Source organism: Thrips palmi, unplaced genomic scaffold (genome assembly GCF_012932325.1).
Source record: "Thrips palmi isolate BJ-2018 unplaced genomic scaffold, TpBJ-2018v1 HiC_scaffold_16, whole genome shotgun sequence".
Lineage (NCBI taxonomy): Eukaryota > Metazoa > Arthropoda > Insecta > Thysanoptera > Thripidae > Thrips > Thrips palmi.
This window is the reverse complement of record NW_023144625.1, coordinates 1,071,316-1,088,330: the sequence shown is the minus strand read 5'-3', so window position 1 is coordinate 1,088,330 and position 17,015 is coordinate 1,071,316. Positions and strand designations below refer to the sequence as shown.

The window sequence follows — 17,015 nt, the reverse complement described above, 5'->3', positions numbered from 1 at the left end:
AATCTATAACCCAAATCTTAGGTTTCATTACGCGATCTTAAATGTCATACGAAGGTTATGAAAATTGAGGTTTAGAACGTGATTATGAAATTTTAGAGTCCTTTGGATATGAAATTTCATAATATTTTTTTTAGAGTGGATCTAAGTCGCGACGGTACTTACATGACATTTCAAAAGTTTCGCGCCGCCTGGTTGGTGTTGGTATTTGTTTGAGTTTTCGGTGACGTGAGCGTGGTTAAGAATCTGGAAGGCGGTGAGGTGGAATGCCAAAAATGGTGCTCGTCTGTTTCGTTCGTGCTGCTTGTCACAATGACTTTTGTATTCCGGTTTGTTATTTATTGTTCTGTGAGTAAATTTTTAAATGCAGAAATGTTTCCAGTCTCCGCGCTCTGGTCACTCACGCTCGTCATCAACAGACTCGTCTAAAGACAGAAGTAGCCGGTCAGCGCCGGTTCATAACCTCCTAACCTTACAACTTATTGTTTCATTTCTTTCTCTCTCGCCTTTGAGCATCTCTTGTGCTAAATAATGACACCCTAATTCAATGTTGATACCGGAGCGCTCGCAAAAGTACTTGCATATCTGTTCATCGTAGAAGTTAGCTACACTCTTAAAAAAATGCTTCTGAAATTTCATAACCTGGTTTTGGACCTATTTGTAGAACTATTGCTCTTAAATTTCATATCCACATAGATCTTAAATTTCATAACTAGCTGTTCTTAAATATCATAAGTGCTTAATGAAACGTAAGAACTCTATTATTAATTTTCAGAAGCAATGTGTTATGAAAACTTATATCCGGTTCTTAATCTCCACAACCAATGCTATGAAACATATCCCGTTCTGAACTTTTATGTTACAAATACTGAAATCTCGGACAGGTTTCATTTCTTTTCACACCCAATGCAGCACTTATGCATCGTAGCGCGCCATTTCGCGCTACTAAAGCGGAGTTTCACTTTTCTCCGAGAGCTACGCACAAGGAACATCGCAGTTATACATGAGAGCAATTAACTTCAGTCGACGTGGTAAACAGCGCAGCAGCGTATTAGGTCCAGATGAACACTTTGTGGAAACTCGATCGATAGGAAAAATACTTTAGGAACAAAGATGAGAGAGGAGAGGCGAATTGAAATAAAACGCCACCCACACGTTCATCGCCCGTCCCTGCAGTTTAAAAGATGGAATATCAGCATTCAGTTACGCCGCTTGTAACGAAAACAAGTCATGTTTCCGGAAATCGCCAATCCAGCTTCAAACTCTTGAAACACGAGTGGTGACTGTTGGGCACCACGGGCAACACTTCAACTGCACTATACGCACTGCGCCGAAATAACACTAAACGGTCCAGCGAAACTAAATTGATGGCGCGACTGACTAGCCTTGGACCCGGACGCGATGTGCACAGCTCTGGAGACACAGACACACTTAAAATGACGCAGCCTCTCAGCAGTAATCCGGAGTGGCCGAGGGATTTCGCGACCCTTCGGCCGGTGCAGGTAGCCTCGGCCGGCCAGCCGGCGAGCGGTGATTTTCCGGGAAAGCAGCGCCCGAGCGCCGGCTCGGCTCACCCTGCCCGGCTCGGCTGGCCACCGACGGGGCGGCTCGGCTCGGCCCGGCACGGCCCGGCGTGTATACACTGTTTGAACTAACTGAAGCATGCCTGCAAGCACGCTCTGGTTAGCGCATGCCCGCCAAGCATGCACTTACAGACAACTCCCTGCCTCTTATGCACTAGATGTAAGCAGGTAAATGGCATGTATGCACTAGTAAGTGCATGCTTGCCGGGCATGCTTCAATTTGTGCATACAATGTAAGCTTATCGATTTGTATTTGCGCCCATCAGAATTCCTATCTAATCGGTTTGAAAAATGTGAACCCTTGCCGAAAAAAAGAGAACTTTACCAACTGATTTAAGGTTATTGTATAGTGAAAAAAGTGACTATGTAACATTTTAAAAATACTTGTGTCAGATGTCTCAATTTTTGGGTAAAAGTTCCTTACTGTTGCATTAACTCATACACTGGGAATAGGGCCCTACCTCAGAATAGTTTCTGAGTTATAAATGTTTACGTTAACTTTTAGTAATTTCTCTCAAATTCTCCTCACGACAAAGTGAAAGCTACCCATCCTTCAGATTCTGGCAATTATGTTTATTTTTGCATTGAAAAAAAGATGCTGTTGGCTTTGTTTAATATCTCGCTTAGTTTTCTTGTAAAACCAAATACATGGCAAAAACGAGGCAAAATCTCTCAAATTTCATGGGGCCTAGTAAAATACCGTTTACAGCCTCTTCTGGACTGATATATGTATTCAAATGCGCCAACGCTTTCTTTTTCTTGTGTCTTTGAATGTTGAATGCCAGAATCTGAGGTTTGCGTACTTTTTCCTTTGTCGTGAGGGAAATTTTGAGGGAAACGACTCAAAGTTTACGTAAACCTCCATAGCTCATAATCTAATGGGAGTTGGAGCCCCCAACTTTAAGAGTAAATTTATCTAACAGAGGTTGGATTTTGACCACAAAAAGAACTTCCTGTGACAAATGTTTCTGTTGCATGCTTTTTTCACTTCACAGTATCCATAAACACAGACAAGGGACTTGGCAGCAGAACGCAAAGGATTAAAATTTTCAGATCCTCTACTCTAAAATTGGCAAGCGTTATAAATTTTCAAAGCGAAAATCTAGATTTTAAGAACCGGAGTTATAAGTTACCCTGTTCTAAAAAATTATAACCAGTTTTTCTTAAAATCCATAGCCCAAATCTTAAAATTCATTACAGGATCTTAAGTTTTATAAGAGTGTTATGAAAATAGAGGTTTAGAACGTGATTATGAAATTTAAGACCTATTTGAATATGAAATTTCATAACTTTTTTTAGAGTGTAGTTAGTGGCTCCAACTCTACACTTGTATCTTTACGCTGTTAGCATCTCAAATTCTTAAGTTTGCCTTGTCAATTGTGAACAAAGACAGTTTACGTTCTTTGTCACACTATGAGTATTGAAATCTTAACTGCCCCACCGCAGATTGCATTCTGATGTGAAAATGTTTATTCATTGATTTATTTCATACTTGTGTTGATTGGTGCCTTCAGACGGAGTTTGTTTTGTGCTGTTGTTTGCTTCAATCAATTTCCAATCAATCTCACTTAAGTCTGTTTCACTCCTTTTCCCCATATTTTGACAGTTATTTTAATTTTTGTCTCTTACCCACAGGGTTCAATGCCAATTGCTGGAGCTGTGGATTTGTCATTGGAGGCCCGACACCCTTTTACCCTTGCTTGCAGTGGGGAAAGGAATTATCATGTCAGGTAAAGGCTAATGAAAGCATGAGATGTAGGTCCTAATTCTAAACACAAAACTTTGTGTTTGATTAGTTTTGTCATTATATTTTTGCATCCTTGAGCCACGTAATCACAAATTGCATCATGATAGGTTGATGACAGTTAGCGGTGTCTTTGACTGCTTTTCTTTGAATCCAGCATTTGCTTTATCATTATAGCCACAACTGCATCATTCAATTTTCTGTTCCTTGCTGTTGCCTTGTGCATTTATTATTATTTAGTATCAAGTTGTCCATTTGGCAATTTGGAAAGACAGACACTAATTTGTACCGTAGAACGGGGTAATATGAGACATGAAGGAAAATCGAGACAAAGCGCACTTTTTTCGGTTTTTGTCGTGTTGCTATCTAGCGGTTGTTCAAAAGTCCACCGAGAATTTTTTTTTCGTGATCTAGGAGGCCGTTGCAGCTCACGAGAAACGCACGAAGGCTATCAGAGACTCGCCAGGGTTATTTAGAACCAAAGGAAAAACCTCTAAATTTTAACAAGTTTTATAAAGTTAGTAAAAACCTCCCCAGAATCCTCGGTTAGAACTCGGGTTCTCGTCCGTACGAGGTCTAAATCTGTAGGCAATTATGTCAACATAACCAGGACAAAATTTGGTTCCGTTATGACTACTCCCGGGCTGCCTGTTCCCGATAGAGTGCAATTTTGTTACCTTGCAGGGAAAATAGAGAAACCTCTTTTCGCTTGAAATATGAGGCCAAACATACTACACTGTTAATAATTTCAAAAAAAAAATGATTTTAACACGAATTTGTTTTACTATCTGACCGGCATCTATGCTCTTCGTTAAGTTTTTTCATGTAACAGGCACAACTCATGACTTTTTATACATTTTTCAGCTCTCTTTAGTGACACCCATTTTTCTCCCCTCCAGATATTATATCGTCTCCATTATAGTTTCCAATCGTCTTTAAAATGAATGAAAAGAACTTGTAAAGCTCCAAACCTACCTAAATGATGTAATTATCCATACTTCTTTAACATTTATTTCTTATGTCTCATATTACCCCACATTGCAGGGAAATATGGGACGGCATTCCGAGGGTTATTAAAAGGTCCCTACTGCACCTAAAAATATGAAATTTGGTGGGAGTGTAGCCAAAGGGTCAATGAACAAGTGATGAACACCTCGGTACCTCAAATTGAAATTGAAAGGGGAAAATACACCAAAAACCTCGAAATTTGTCTCATATTACCCCGTTCTACGGTACCGCTTTACCGTCAACGGGGGTAACTTGGGACACTTTTTCACGTTTTTGAACGCCAGAGGCAAGATTCTCAACCCAGACCAATGGATCCTAACTATGTTAAAGTTTGGCCCTTTCCCCATGATTTCATGCTTGTCTGGTTCATTTGCCTCGATTATATCGTTTCCCAGCGGTCTCAAAAGAGTGTCCCAAGTTACCCCATGACCGGGGGTAACTTGGGACAGTAGGTAACTAGCTACATTCCCATGCATCTATTCATGTTAATGGATGTAATAAATTTAAGTCACAACATGTAGACCAAGAATTCAGGCCTAGGAACTCTTGTAGGACTGATATTAGACTATATATATTTAGGGCTCTACGTGGAACTCTCTTTTCTACTGGTATTATCCAAGCATTTTCTGAAAATTTCAAAATATGGATTACCAGAAGGCAAAACTGCAGAGCAAGGCATCTCTTTCCATCATCAGCGTAAAATCCGAAGTTTAAGTTATGTCAGGGACCGCGTCGGTCAACTCCTAGCAGGCTTGGACTGCTGGAAACATGAGCAAAAGACTGTCCTAAGTTACCCCGTAAAATTTCGATTTTTGATAAATTGAAGTCTGGACCGAAGATAAGAAAACTATGATCAACGCCATTTTGCGAACGTTTTTGTCTGTGTATGATCCAACAACCCAGAGAGACTAATCGGCCAAATCCGCATTTCACTCCTTGAACTAAGGTCAACTTGTCAGTGATTGACATATTTTATCAAATACTCTATTATGTAGTTTCCCGTTTCTCAAATACTAATTGTGATGTTATGCAACTCTTCCACCTTTCCGCGCGTGCCCTGAGGCCTCCAAAACAAAACCCTACCGCGGGTTTGACGCTAGGAACTCCCGTCGCTGAATGGCAGCAAAAACAAGCTGTACAGGGCAGACAGTCCCAAGTTACCCACGGTGTCCCAAGTTGCCCCCGTTGGCGGTAGCTTTCAACTCGCGCTGCTCGCTGGGGGCTCCGCCCCCAGACTCCCGCATGTGTGGAGCGCGTGCCGAAGTATTTTCAGTAAGTCCGTGGTGACCAAAGGCAAATTTTCTAAGGAAGTAAATGTCCTGCTTCTTTCAAAGCTCTATTTAACCGCTTTTGACCATATAATAAGGCTACTTTTACAGCCCAAATAGATAGCTTGTATTGCATTGGCCCTACTCGGTGATAGCAAGTTTAGGTTTTGAGAGGGGAGTGGCTCTGTGCTTCCGTTTTTTACAGTAATCAGGTAGAAATTAAGTAAAAATTCCAAATCTGCGAAAGAAACGCTGCGATAACTGATTTGATCTCAGCTCTACAAAATTAACAAAACATGTCAACGCAGCAGCCTTTGCGCTGAGCCCGAGCGGCCGCCCACGACAGTAACGGGATGAAATTTTTGCGGTGTTGTGTTGCTAATAGGTGAGGGTACAAAACCCCAAAAGCTCAACTGTTTACCTTCTCCCGCGTGGATGAAAAGTCGGCGCAAAGTCTAAAGTGGCCATCACTGGTACCATGGCCATCACTGGGCACCTTACCCTATTCTCTGCATTTGTTTGCAGCTCACCTTCAAATTCTTCATTGGGATTAAATTCAGGACTGCAAAATTACAGATAAATGTGAGTTGGTTTCTATTGTTTTATATCATTGCACTGCACTGTGCCTGTGTTTCATGTGTTAACCATTCTTACCTTGTTTTGTTACAGCAGCTTAAACTCCATCTTTGGCCTGCTTCAAACGAATATGATGAATTGGACTTGGAGTCAGTGTCTGGATCATTCGTCAAGGATTGACATCTTTCGCTAGGTGTTGAACTTTCTAGAGCTGATTGAAGATTGATAAATCATTAGTTTCTCTTCATCAAAACAGTTTAAGTCACTTAAAGTTACAGAAAAGGCTTGTAAATAACTCACGCAAGAACTTTTCCGGTGGCTCTTCCATGTCACAATCGTTTGTTGTTGTTGCTGCTCCTAACAATCCTCTTATCCTGTAAAGTAAATTTTGTATTGGTTAAGTCATTGCTACAGTTGAATCACAAGCAGAATCATTAGCAGCATAAGGCTACAACTAATAATTGATGATTCTAATCTTATTGATTTAACACCCTATTTTTCAATCAAAATGAAGACTCTTATTCGATTTGAAGTGTGAACAGATTCAGAATAGATCTATACTTTTACTGCACAGTCATTATTGTAAGTGTGTTTTTATAAAAAGAAGTGTGGTGATTACAAAATGAAATTGGCACTGTCTTGTGGCAGCATCGGCAGGATTATAGATGCCTTGTGTCTTGTACCGTCGTGTAAACAAAATAAATTTTGAATGAAAGATAACCTCTTTCAATAGTAATGATCTCAACGCTCTCTTCCCATGCCAAACTATCCCTTCAATATAGGAATACTTACACATTCTCAACAAACAGAAGTCCATGCCTTTCTGCATGAAGACGCTTACAAATAGGGTCTTGAAATTCTTTTTCAGACAAAGGTTTTTCCGTGTAAGGAGTTTCTAATAAAGCCCGAACCCTGGAAAAAAAAACAGACACTTTTTCCCAAAACTATTGGTCTAGTACAACCCCCCAGCTTTACTATTTCAAACTATTTCAAAGGCCTGTGATAAAAGAGCCCACTTGCACACACAATGACATTTTTGTTACTTCAGTATTAACTTACGACTCGTGCTTATTCTTAAGATAATTAATCTGTGCTCTTAGTTTTCTCTCGAGTTTTCTACACCGATCGTTACAAGATAGATCATCCATGATCTTCTTTTCTAGCACTTGCAAGACGCTGAACGCGCGACGTTCTAAAGCTCCTTTTCTGCTTGTAGCAGGATAACCCGAACGCAGCCCAGCGGTCAATGACCCATGCCCGCAACAGTGCATCCCCTTCCCCACCTCCCCCCACTTGACCCGCGAACCCCCGCGAAGCTACGGCACAACAATCCGCGAGACTGCAGTAGTCTAACGGTCACAGTTTATCGCAGCTAGTTCCAGAGCTCAGAATTCCTGATCTTGCTGTCAATTTCCCGGTATCCATTAAAAAAACTGTAGACTAGGTCCTCTAAAGGGCAAAGTGCATCAAGATGACGGAGACGGGGTCAGCGGGCGAAGCACAGGTGAGTGCATTCAAATCTATGTGTAGCGTCCATGACAGCCGAATCGATTCAACTTTCTCTCCTCTTTTGAAGAAGAGATGCAGTGAAGAATTATGTGGGATTTTGCGATGCTTCCCGTTTTACCCTACACTGTGCATCGGCACCGTCAGGTGCGCCGGTTGGTAGGCCACACTTCGTGCTTGGCCTTGACCGAAGCCTTGACCTAGCCTTTAGTTCACGGTCAGATCGTGGTTGGTGCTGCAGCCAGCCGGTCCCCGTACCTTTGGAGCTGACATGAAAAGTCATTGCATGTCCATTCTAACCGATTCTAACAAAGGAGGTTTAAAAAAAACAAATTGTAAATATTACTCACTGTTCAAAATTATTTGTTTTATTTCCATAAATATACAAACATACAAGTATGTGCAAGATATGCACCAAATACAACTGCATGAAAGTTTCAAGTTAACACTGCTAAATTTCATAAACAAAGATACATCAAACTTTTTTAAAATTTTAAATTTTAAAATATTTTATAGTGAAAGAACTGGACCAACGGGTTTTATCCCTCGTCCAAAATGTATCTCTTAACTTACTTTTTACTTCCATCATCACGTTTTTCCCATTCAAGCTGTACGGCACATTGTGATTCCAATATGGCCACACTTTTTGCTTGTATCACTGCGGAGCGACAATTACTTAAGCATGAAGGTAAATTTGGTGACGCATAGTTGGATGAGTTGGTTGCAGACGCAATTTTGCATTTTCCCATCATCTACAATTACTTCAAAACAAACAAATCTAACAAATCTAAACTGTGGGGTCTCATTTCCTACTAAAATATGTCATCTTAAAACAACCACTGTCTTAATTTTTTTTTTTTTTTTTGTTTTTTTTTTGGCTGGTGCTTTATCAAAAGAGTGTTTGGGAAAGGTGGAAGGAGATGGAGGGAAATCCTTGGTTGTAAAGCGCCTCAAAAAGTTAAAGAAGCATTGGATGAATTTGGCTACAACAATCATATTTCAATGAGTAAGATGACAGAAGAGGACATTGATGAGATGTTGTTCAAGTGGCATTGGCTCGTTTTCCATCAGACGCTCCAGTACATCATCAGGCGCCTCCCAAGCATCTTCCAGATCCTGTAAAATTATAATAACAGTTATTTGCAATTCAACAGACGATATTACATAGATTTTACTTCAATTTCATTTTCTCACAATCAAAACTTCACCGTTCAAAATCATAAAATTGTGAAGCACAAAACACGCCATGATATGGTCGGTGGCAATGTCTAGGTTTACGCACTGCAACATCTTCATACGTCGCCACTGCCCAAATGCTTTTCCAAACGTATGTTCAATGCGTGCACGGCACCAACACAGGGCATAGTTGAAGCGTCTCTGCAACTCGGTCATGTTGCCCCTGTTCCTGAAGGGTGACATGATCTGTGACATAATACAAGAGCCCTTCAGTAAACTTGAATCAAGCAAAAATATGTGCAAATGTAATGCACTTACAAAGTTTGTTTCAGAGACAGAATATGCGCCGTCACCAATCAGATGCTCATCAACTGCAATAAGCTGCTGCTGGTCGTCATTGAGGAGCCTTTGATACAAGGGACTTCTCCGAAACACACGCTGATCGTGAATGCTCCCTACTTCTCCCAAATGTATATCCCTTATCAACAGCGTATGATCGCAAACGACACTGGTATTGAAGCTGAAAGTGTCGTGCCTATTTATGTATCGATCTGGCTGTTCAATTGGAGCTGTGATATTATTGTAGGTACCGTCCACTACACCCACAATACCAGGGAAACCAGAATATGCTTGAAAGCTTCCCTTGATTACAATCCTTTCTTCAGCATCAGGCCACTGAATGTATTTGGGTGCCAGTTCACGCAGAACTTCTATTATGTAGGCGTAATGGTAATATACAGTTCCTGGCAAGACTCCAAAACGTAAGGCCACACTTCGGAAAGAGTCAGGGTTGGCGAGGATCCATAGCACCATAAGAAGTGGGATGTCCAATGGTGTTCTCACTCTCTGCACTTTGCCTGAATATACAAGATGATGCGCCAGAGTTTCAAGAAGAGTCTGTACAGGAATTTGGAGACAGGTTACATTACCATGACTAAAAGATACTGGATAGAAAAACTAATACATACCTCATATGTGTCTTTCCTAAGTCTGTAGTGTTTTCTGAATGATGGATCACCCATAGTTCTATAGCCTTCTATATCCACCTCGACTTTGACCCAGCTTCCATCATCATCGTCTTCTGCCAAATGAAATATCAGTTTTTTGGGGTTTTTTCTTTAAAAATGGACAACAAAATATGACATTTGACATAATTTACTAACCTCCAAAATCATTGCCATTCTTTAGCATGCCCATAATACGAGCTCCAATACGGCCTTAAAACATTGCCATCGTTTGTTCCTCTTCGGCAAAGAGTGCCAGTTCATTTTCCAGTAGATTATACTCGAGATCCATAACAATATATATGCATTAACACTGACTTCACAGAACACGGTACGGGACTGCACGGTCACGGCCTTCTGTATCGTTCTTGATGCACTTCCGGCGTGTCCACGAACGCGATCGCGGTGGCCGTGAGTCAGAATCAGAATCAGAATCAGAATCCAGACCCAGCGCTTATCTTGATATAGCCCAATTCTATTGTTGCATCTTGTCTACCTGCAGTCAAACAAATTTTTCATTTCGAACGTGCTGCTTTCAGCTTTTGGAGTAAGCTGTACAGACCCAAAAAGAAGCTCGACTATTGGTCCGCCCCGGCTCGGACTCCCCCCACTCCCTTTTTGGCCCACCCTTCTATTCAAAAATAGTGGGGGGGCCTATGCATTTGCCTTTGTGTCTGTGTGTAGTTGTTGTTGTTGTTGTTGTTGTTGTTGTTGTTGGTGGTGTCTGCGTACAACGAAGGAGTTGAGCTAGAGCAACCAGATTTGGAGGGTCCTTCAGAAGTACCGTCCAAACAAATAATCCGGTGGTGTTAATCCCGTCCGGGTCGCACAAGGGCTGCTGCAGGTGCATCATGGTTTACATGAGCGGGAGGGGGATTTCCGCCATTATTGGTGCTAGCAGGGCACATAGGGGTATTTTTGGAATCGGGGCGACGAGACAAGATGAATGGACCTGGTCCCGACCCCATCGGCCGCTTTTACAAGTTGGCCAGATCAGGATCTTCAAAAAAGGAGGTCGACCGACTGAAAAAATTTATTGCAGATTTCGATTGGTCTTAGCAAGACCTTTTCAACGAGGGGTCGGTAAGGGGGTCCAGGAGCCCGACTTCGTCTATTTGTCACATCAGGATCTTGAAAAAAGGGAGTCGACCGACTGAAAATTTTTACTTAAGTTTTTCGATACGTCTTGGCAAGACCTCTTCAATGAGGGGTCGGTCCAGGAGCCCGCCTTCATTATTATGGGAAAAAGTGCGACGGACTCGTTTTGCGCTCCTGCTGTGCCTCTATTGCAAGGAGTTGCAGTAGCATGGCAAATATGGGTATTTTCGGAATGAGGGCTAAGAGACAAACGAAATGAGCATATTCTAAGGACAGTTGGAGTAAAGAGTGTAAGGACTTTTGCATATTGTGAATAGAAGGGCGGGCCTAAGTCACGATGGTACATCGATATCTTTGCTTTACCCGCTCACGGGGTGTGTACCCAGGTAAAAATGGGTTTTATAAAGGCCTTTATAAGTTTTTATATGAATTTATAAGGATTTTTTATCCAGGTTTATAAAGTTTTATAGTGGCTCGTATAAAACGTTTTATAAAGGCCTTTATACAATAGGGGTGGTCGAATGTACACTTTTTTCGAAATCTCAAAAGTTAGATGGCGCATTTTGTAGTATGTTTTCTGCTGATTCCGAATATGTACTTGGTTTTGAGAAAGGAGTAAAACTGAGGGCGCTACCAGCCTTTTAAGTTTTGAAAAATGGCTCAAAATGCAAACTTTTAAAATTTTACTTTTTTTCCGTTTGAAAATCACAGTACATTTTCGGAATCGGCAGAGAGAATGCAACAAAATGCGCAATCTAATTTTTGCATAAATTTTGCAAAATCGACATTTTGAGAAAAGTTCGCTCTTAAGGGGTGGTCAAAAAGACTATTTTCGTCAAAATATCCATTTTGCAAAAATTATGCAAAAGTAAGATGGCGCATCTTTTTGCATTCTCTCTGCCGATTCCGAAAATGTACTGTGATTTTCAAACGGAGAAAAAGTAAAATTTTAAAAGTTCGCATTTTAAGCCATTTTTCAAAACTTAAAAGGCTGGTAGCGCCCTCAGTTTGACTCCTTTCTCAAAACCAAGTACATATTCGGAATCAGCAGAAAAAATACTACAAAATGCGCCATCTAACTTTTGAGATTTCGAAAAAAGTGTACATTCGACCACCCCTATTATACAACTGCACGGCGTTTTATAAAGGAAGCTTTAAACAACTGCACGGTTTTTATAAAGGGAGCTTTATACAAGCTTATATAAACAAATGTTGTGAAATACAGTCTAAAGATTCCTAACCATATCTGGTCACTTGCATGCAAGCCGCCATCTTAACCCAAACACACTCCGTTCCATTCCTATACTATTGGCCTAGAGAGCTCCCTGCCAAGGACTCCTAGAACTGGTCACTCACGGTCCTGTTGGTTAACGAACGTACCCTCAAACTATAAAAGCAGCCGCTCAGCAGAGCCGGCATGCAGTCTGTCGCCTAGTGTTGACCCTGATACGTCTTACAATAAACCAGTGATACCTGAACATCTCTACCATTTCTTAAGGGGGGCGTAAAGTGAAATTTCGAATTTTTTCATGTTTTTGGCCCGCCCTTCTATTCAAAAAATAGGGGGGGGGCCTATGCATTTGCCTTTGTGTCTGTGTGTTGTTGTTGTCGTTGTTGTCGTTGTTGTCGTTGTTGGCGTCTGTGTACAAGGAAGGAGTTGAGCTAGAGTAACCAGATTTGGAGGGTACTTCAGGAGTACCGTCCAAACAAATAATCCGGTGGTGCAAATCCCGTCCGGGTCGCACAAGGGCTGCTGCAGGTGCATCATGGTTTACATGAGCGGGAGGGGGATTTCCGCCATTATTGGTGCTAGCAGGGCACATAGGGGTATTTTTGGAATCGGGGCGACGAGACAAGATGAATGGACCTGGTCCCGACCCCATCGGCCGCTTTTACAAGTTGGCCAGATCAGGATCTTCAAAAAAGGGGGTCGACCGACTGAAAAAATTTATTGCAGATTTCGATTGGTCTCAGCAAGACCTTTTCAACGAGGGGTCGGAAAGGGGGTCCAGGAGCCCGACTTCGTCTATTAGTCACATCAGGATCTTGAAAAAAGGGGGTCGACCGACTGAAAATTTTTACTTAAGTTTTCGATAGGTCTTGGCAAGACCTCTTCAACGAGGGGTCGGAAGGGGGGTCCAGGAGCCCGCCTTCATGAGTTATGGGAAAAAGTGCGACGGGCTCGTTTTGCGCTCCTGCTGTGCCTCCATTGCAAGGAGTTGCAGTAGCATGGCAAATATGGGTATTTTCGGAATGAGGGCTAAGAGACAAATGAAGTGGGCATATTTTAAGGACAGTTGGATTAAAGAGTGTCAGGACTTTTGCATATTGTAAATAGAAGGGCGGGCCTAAGTCACGATGGTACATCGATAACTTTGCTTTACCCGCTCACGGGGTGCGTAATGCGAGCGGGCCGAAGGCCCGGGCCTTCGACTGGCCAAGTTGGGTCTGATGCGAGGGCCGAAGGCCCGAGGAAAGGCCGCCGGCAGGCCAAGCTGGGCCGGCCCCCTGTCGAACCGAGTTGCCGGCGCAGCGAAGCGGAGCTGGCAACTCGGTTCGACGGAAGGGCGGGCCCTAGCTTGTTTTCAGCCGTTTTTTCTTACATATTGGTCTCCCTGACATGAGAATGGACATCACCATTGGATTCTCCATGACTTATTACCATTTTATCATCCTTGGTTGCGCGTCTGGTGGCACTTTTTGAATTTTCGCAAACATTTTAGATTTGGTCCATTTTAGGGTTTTAATCCTTGCGCGCAGGATTTCAAATCCAAATGTTGTCCTAAAAAATCTGACGAAGTTGCAAAAATTTTTTATGGTCAAAATGAAGAAGACAAGGGAGCCGGATTTCAAAAACATGTTTTCTTTCGGCCTTAATCTTAAAAACTAGAATCATGACTGTTTTTATGCCGCTTTTGGACATTCATTGACCTGTAACTAAAGATTGAGACACATTTTTGACAAAAACTCTCCCTTGTCTTCTAGCTATTTGAACACTGATCGTTTTAAGCTATCGCACAACATTCTACCTCTTATGGTCTCCGAGATATCCTGCGCGCAAGGTCCAAAAAAAAGTGACCGAGAAAAACCGGTTTAAAGTTGGAGGGCCTAACCTAACCTCACAGTGATTGTACGAATTAAAAGCTCCCTATGCCGATTTGACGGTGCTGTGGGTCGAAATATGGTCAGATTTGGTTGTACCAAGGCCCAAAGAGTCGAAAAAAAAGCAAAAACCGAAAATCGATTTTCTTCACTTTACCCCTCCCTTCAGCCCTTGCACACACTACAAGTGGTGACAGCGGTGCACGGTTCGGTAGCTCTGTTCGGGTACCTTAGCTTTTTGGAAGGACGAATCTGAAAATCAACGTTGGGTGATTCTGGAAAGAAGGACGAGGTTAGGAGGGAAGACCAAGGGAAGAAGCCTGTGTACGTTGAGCCCGCTTAGAGCGAAGAGGCCTGCGTATATTGTGCCCTGAGGTCGAGAGGTTAGGGAAGTCCGTCTTGGTTAGGGAAGTCCGTCGAGGTTAGGGGGTGTAAGCGAGGTTAAGGGGGACCAGGGAAGACCGCCTGTTTATTCTGTGCTCACTCCGGTGAAGAAGCCTGAGTAACCTGTGCACCCTGTATGAGTGTGTATGTGTCTGAATGAGTCTGTAGTGGTTTCAAGGGAGTAACGCCTGGGATCGTTGTGCTCCCTCACGGGAAGAAGCTTGCGATCTTTGAGCGCCTTGAAGTCAAGTAGATACCAGGGAGGAACGCCTGTGGCCGAATTGTGCTCCCATAGGGGAAGAAGCTGGTTTGGTTACTGTGCGCCCAGGTGAGAGCGAGTGGTGAGTTTCGGGAATAAGGGTAAAACAAGAGACAAGAAAAACAGAAAAATGTCGTGTCAACGTTCAAACCCGTGGAACATCGCGTCAACGTCGGCGTCTGGAGGCGAATCTGTCATCATTGAGAGTGCGGAGAATCCATCTCAAAAGCCGGATGCTACCGTCTCCATGGTTCCCACAGACGAAGAGTTCCGTGGGTTTGACGTCGACGAAGCCTCTTCGAGGTCGTGGTCGCGGCCGTCCCCGTGGTTCTCGAGGGACTACGCGTGGACGTGGTCGTGGACGCACCGTCCAGCGTGGAGCCAGGGCGTATCTGCGGGAAGAAGAGGAAGAAGATGAGGATGAGAATGAAGATGATGAAGAGGAGGAGGAAGAAGAAGGTGCTCGTGGGACACTACCAGAGGGTTTCCAACCTTTTGTCCAGCTGGTTGGTCAACTTCTGGTCGCTAAAAATCCTCAAGCAATCCGAGTCCCAGAGTATGATGGAACTTTGTGCTATACCATGTTCCGAGCACAGTTTGTGGCTTTGACATAAGGATTGACCAAAGAAGAACAGGGTAGTCGGTTGCTTGGAGCCCTTCGAGGAAGAGCCCTGATGGTCCTTACAATGCTTGGCCAGCAGCAGAAGGAAGCCAACTTTGACAACCTGGACGTCATACTGACAAAAACTTCAGTGGTGTCAAGTCCTTGTGGGAACGGAAGAGGGAGTTCGAAACTCTCCAGCAGCAACCTGAGCAGAAAATACAAGAGTTTGCACAAGAAGTGGAACGAGTGGGAAGAGAGTACATGGTTACTCATACGGAACCAGACTTACAAGAAGCCCTTGTGACTGCTTTTGTCAAAGGGTTAGCAGACAAGGATGCAGCAAACCGCTTGGCGTATGCTCCTTGCAATACACTGGAGGAAGCCGTTCGACATTTAAATCGTGGATTGCTCCTCAGTGTGGAAAAGTCTAAGAAAGTACGTATGGTGGAGACCACAGTGAACAGCGCACAAGTGGAGCAAAATGCAACAGCATCTGAAGTGGATGTCAATGCGCAGTTGGCAGAACTCATGAAGAAATTGAAGGCTTTGACGCCTGCTACTGCCTCAGTTAATTCAGTGGAGGATGCTCCAGGAACATCCAACAGTAATCCCCCAGGGCGTGGGAGAGGACGTGGCAGAGGCCGTCCACGAGGTTCAAGAGGAGGAAGAGGTCGAGGTGGCCAAACCACACCTGCGTTTGTATGCCATAATTGTGAAAAGCCTGGACATTATGCTTCTGACTGCTACATTCCAAGGCAAGGAAACAACAATGCTCAAACATGCCATTACTGCAAGAGGCCTGGACATATAAGGGCAGATTGTAGAAAACGCATGCGAGATGAACAACAAGGATCTCATCCGTACAACTCGGTCGGGTTTGCTGTACCTCATTTTCCACCTGAAGCACTGCATGCTGCTATGGCGTACTACCATTTCCAAGATGGCCAGCAGCAGCAACAGTCTAATCAACGTTCTAATCAGAGGCAATAGCAACAGTCTTCCAATGGCAATTCTTCCCATTCATTTCCTTTTGTTCCCGAGGGGGAAACAACAGGCCAAAAAAGTGTACACCAAAAATTTAAATGTAAAAAAATTTCAAAAATTTTGAAAAATTTTGAATAATTTTGAAAAAATTTGGAAAATTTTAAAGAAATTTTGAAATTTTGAGAAATTTTGAAAAATTTGAAAAAATTTGACAAATTTGCAAAAATTTCAAATTTTTTCAAATTTTTCAAAAAATTTGACAAATGTCGAAAAATTTGCAAAAATTTGCCATTTTTTTAAAATATTTGCAAAAATTTGCCATTTCTTAAAAAATTTTGCAAAAATTTGCCATTTTTTAAAAGCAATTTGAAATTGTTTTGAAAAATTTTGCGTTCGTTTAGCTATTTGAGGACAACATCGCATTCATTTGTTGTCGCATACAGTAGTGTAAGCACCTAGAGTCCTTGAGTGTCACCAAGCACCAAGTTTGCTCGAGGTGGTGTTTGCCTCTCTTTAGAATTTTTCATAATACAAGTGTATGAAAAACTCAGAAGACTTTTTGTTTGAATGTGAATGATGTTCGTGAGCAGACGAAGAGACTCTTGGACAACAAGGCGATTGTATTTTTCTTGGGATTTTACAAAGAAAAACTGTTTGAATGCAAGGGAAGTGTTTTGTGTCCCTTTTGAAATCTTTGTTGATTGGCTTGATTCCAATTTTTA

General features: G+C 42.5%; 2 protein-coding genes across 3 annotated transcripts; one reads left to right on the top strand and one right to left on the bottom strand.

Annotated features, from left to right (window-relative positions):
- Window positions 1-203: 203 nt before the first annotated feature.
- LOC117642065 lies at window positions 204-6,896 on the top strand. Of its 2 annotated transcripts, none has more exons than XM_034379873.1 (4): window positions 204-345; window positions 3,216-3,310; window positions 6,126-6,182; window positions 6,273-6,896. In XM_034379873.1, exons 1-4 carry the CDS (start codon window positions 264-266, stop codon window positions 6,354-6,356), a joined length of 318 nt encoding a protein of 105 aa, XP_034235764.1. In that variant the 5' UTR covers window positions 204-263; the 3' UTR covers window positions 6,357-6,896. The 2 variants fall into 2 exon arrangements, with proteins under 2 accessions (XP_034235764.1, XP_034235763.1); XM_034379872.1 differs by having other exon boundaries at window positions 6,270-6,896.
- A 1,785-nt stretch (window positions 6,897-8,681) lies between these two features.
- LOC117642351 lies at window positions 8,682-10,191 on the bottom strand. The gene is made up of 5 exons (XM_034380435.1): window positions 10,022-10,191; window positions 9,827-9,939; window positions 9,177-9,755; window positions 8,877-9,104; window positions 8,682-8,798 (listed from the first exon to the last, which is right to left on the bottom strand). The coding sequence occupies exons 1-5, from the start codon at window positions 10,053-10,055 to the stop codon at window positions 8,682-8,684; spliced, it is 1,071 nt and encodes a 356-aa protein (XP_034236326.1). The 5' UTR covers window positions 10,056-10,191.
- Window positions 10,192-17,015: the final 6,824 nt, after the last annotated feature.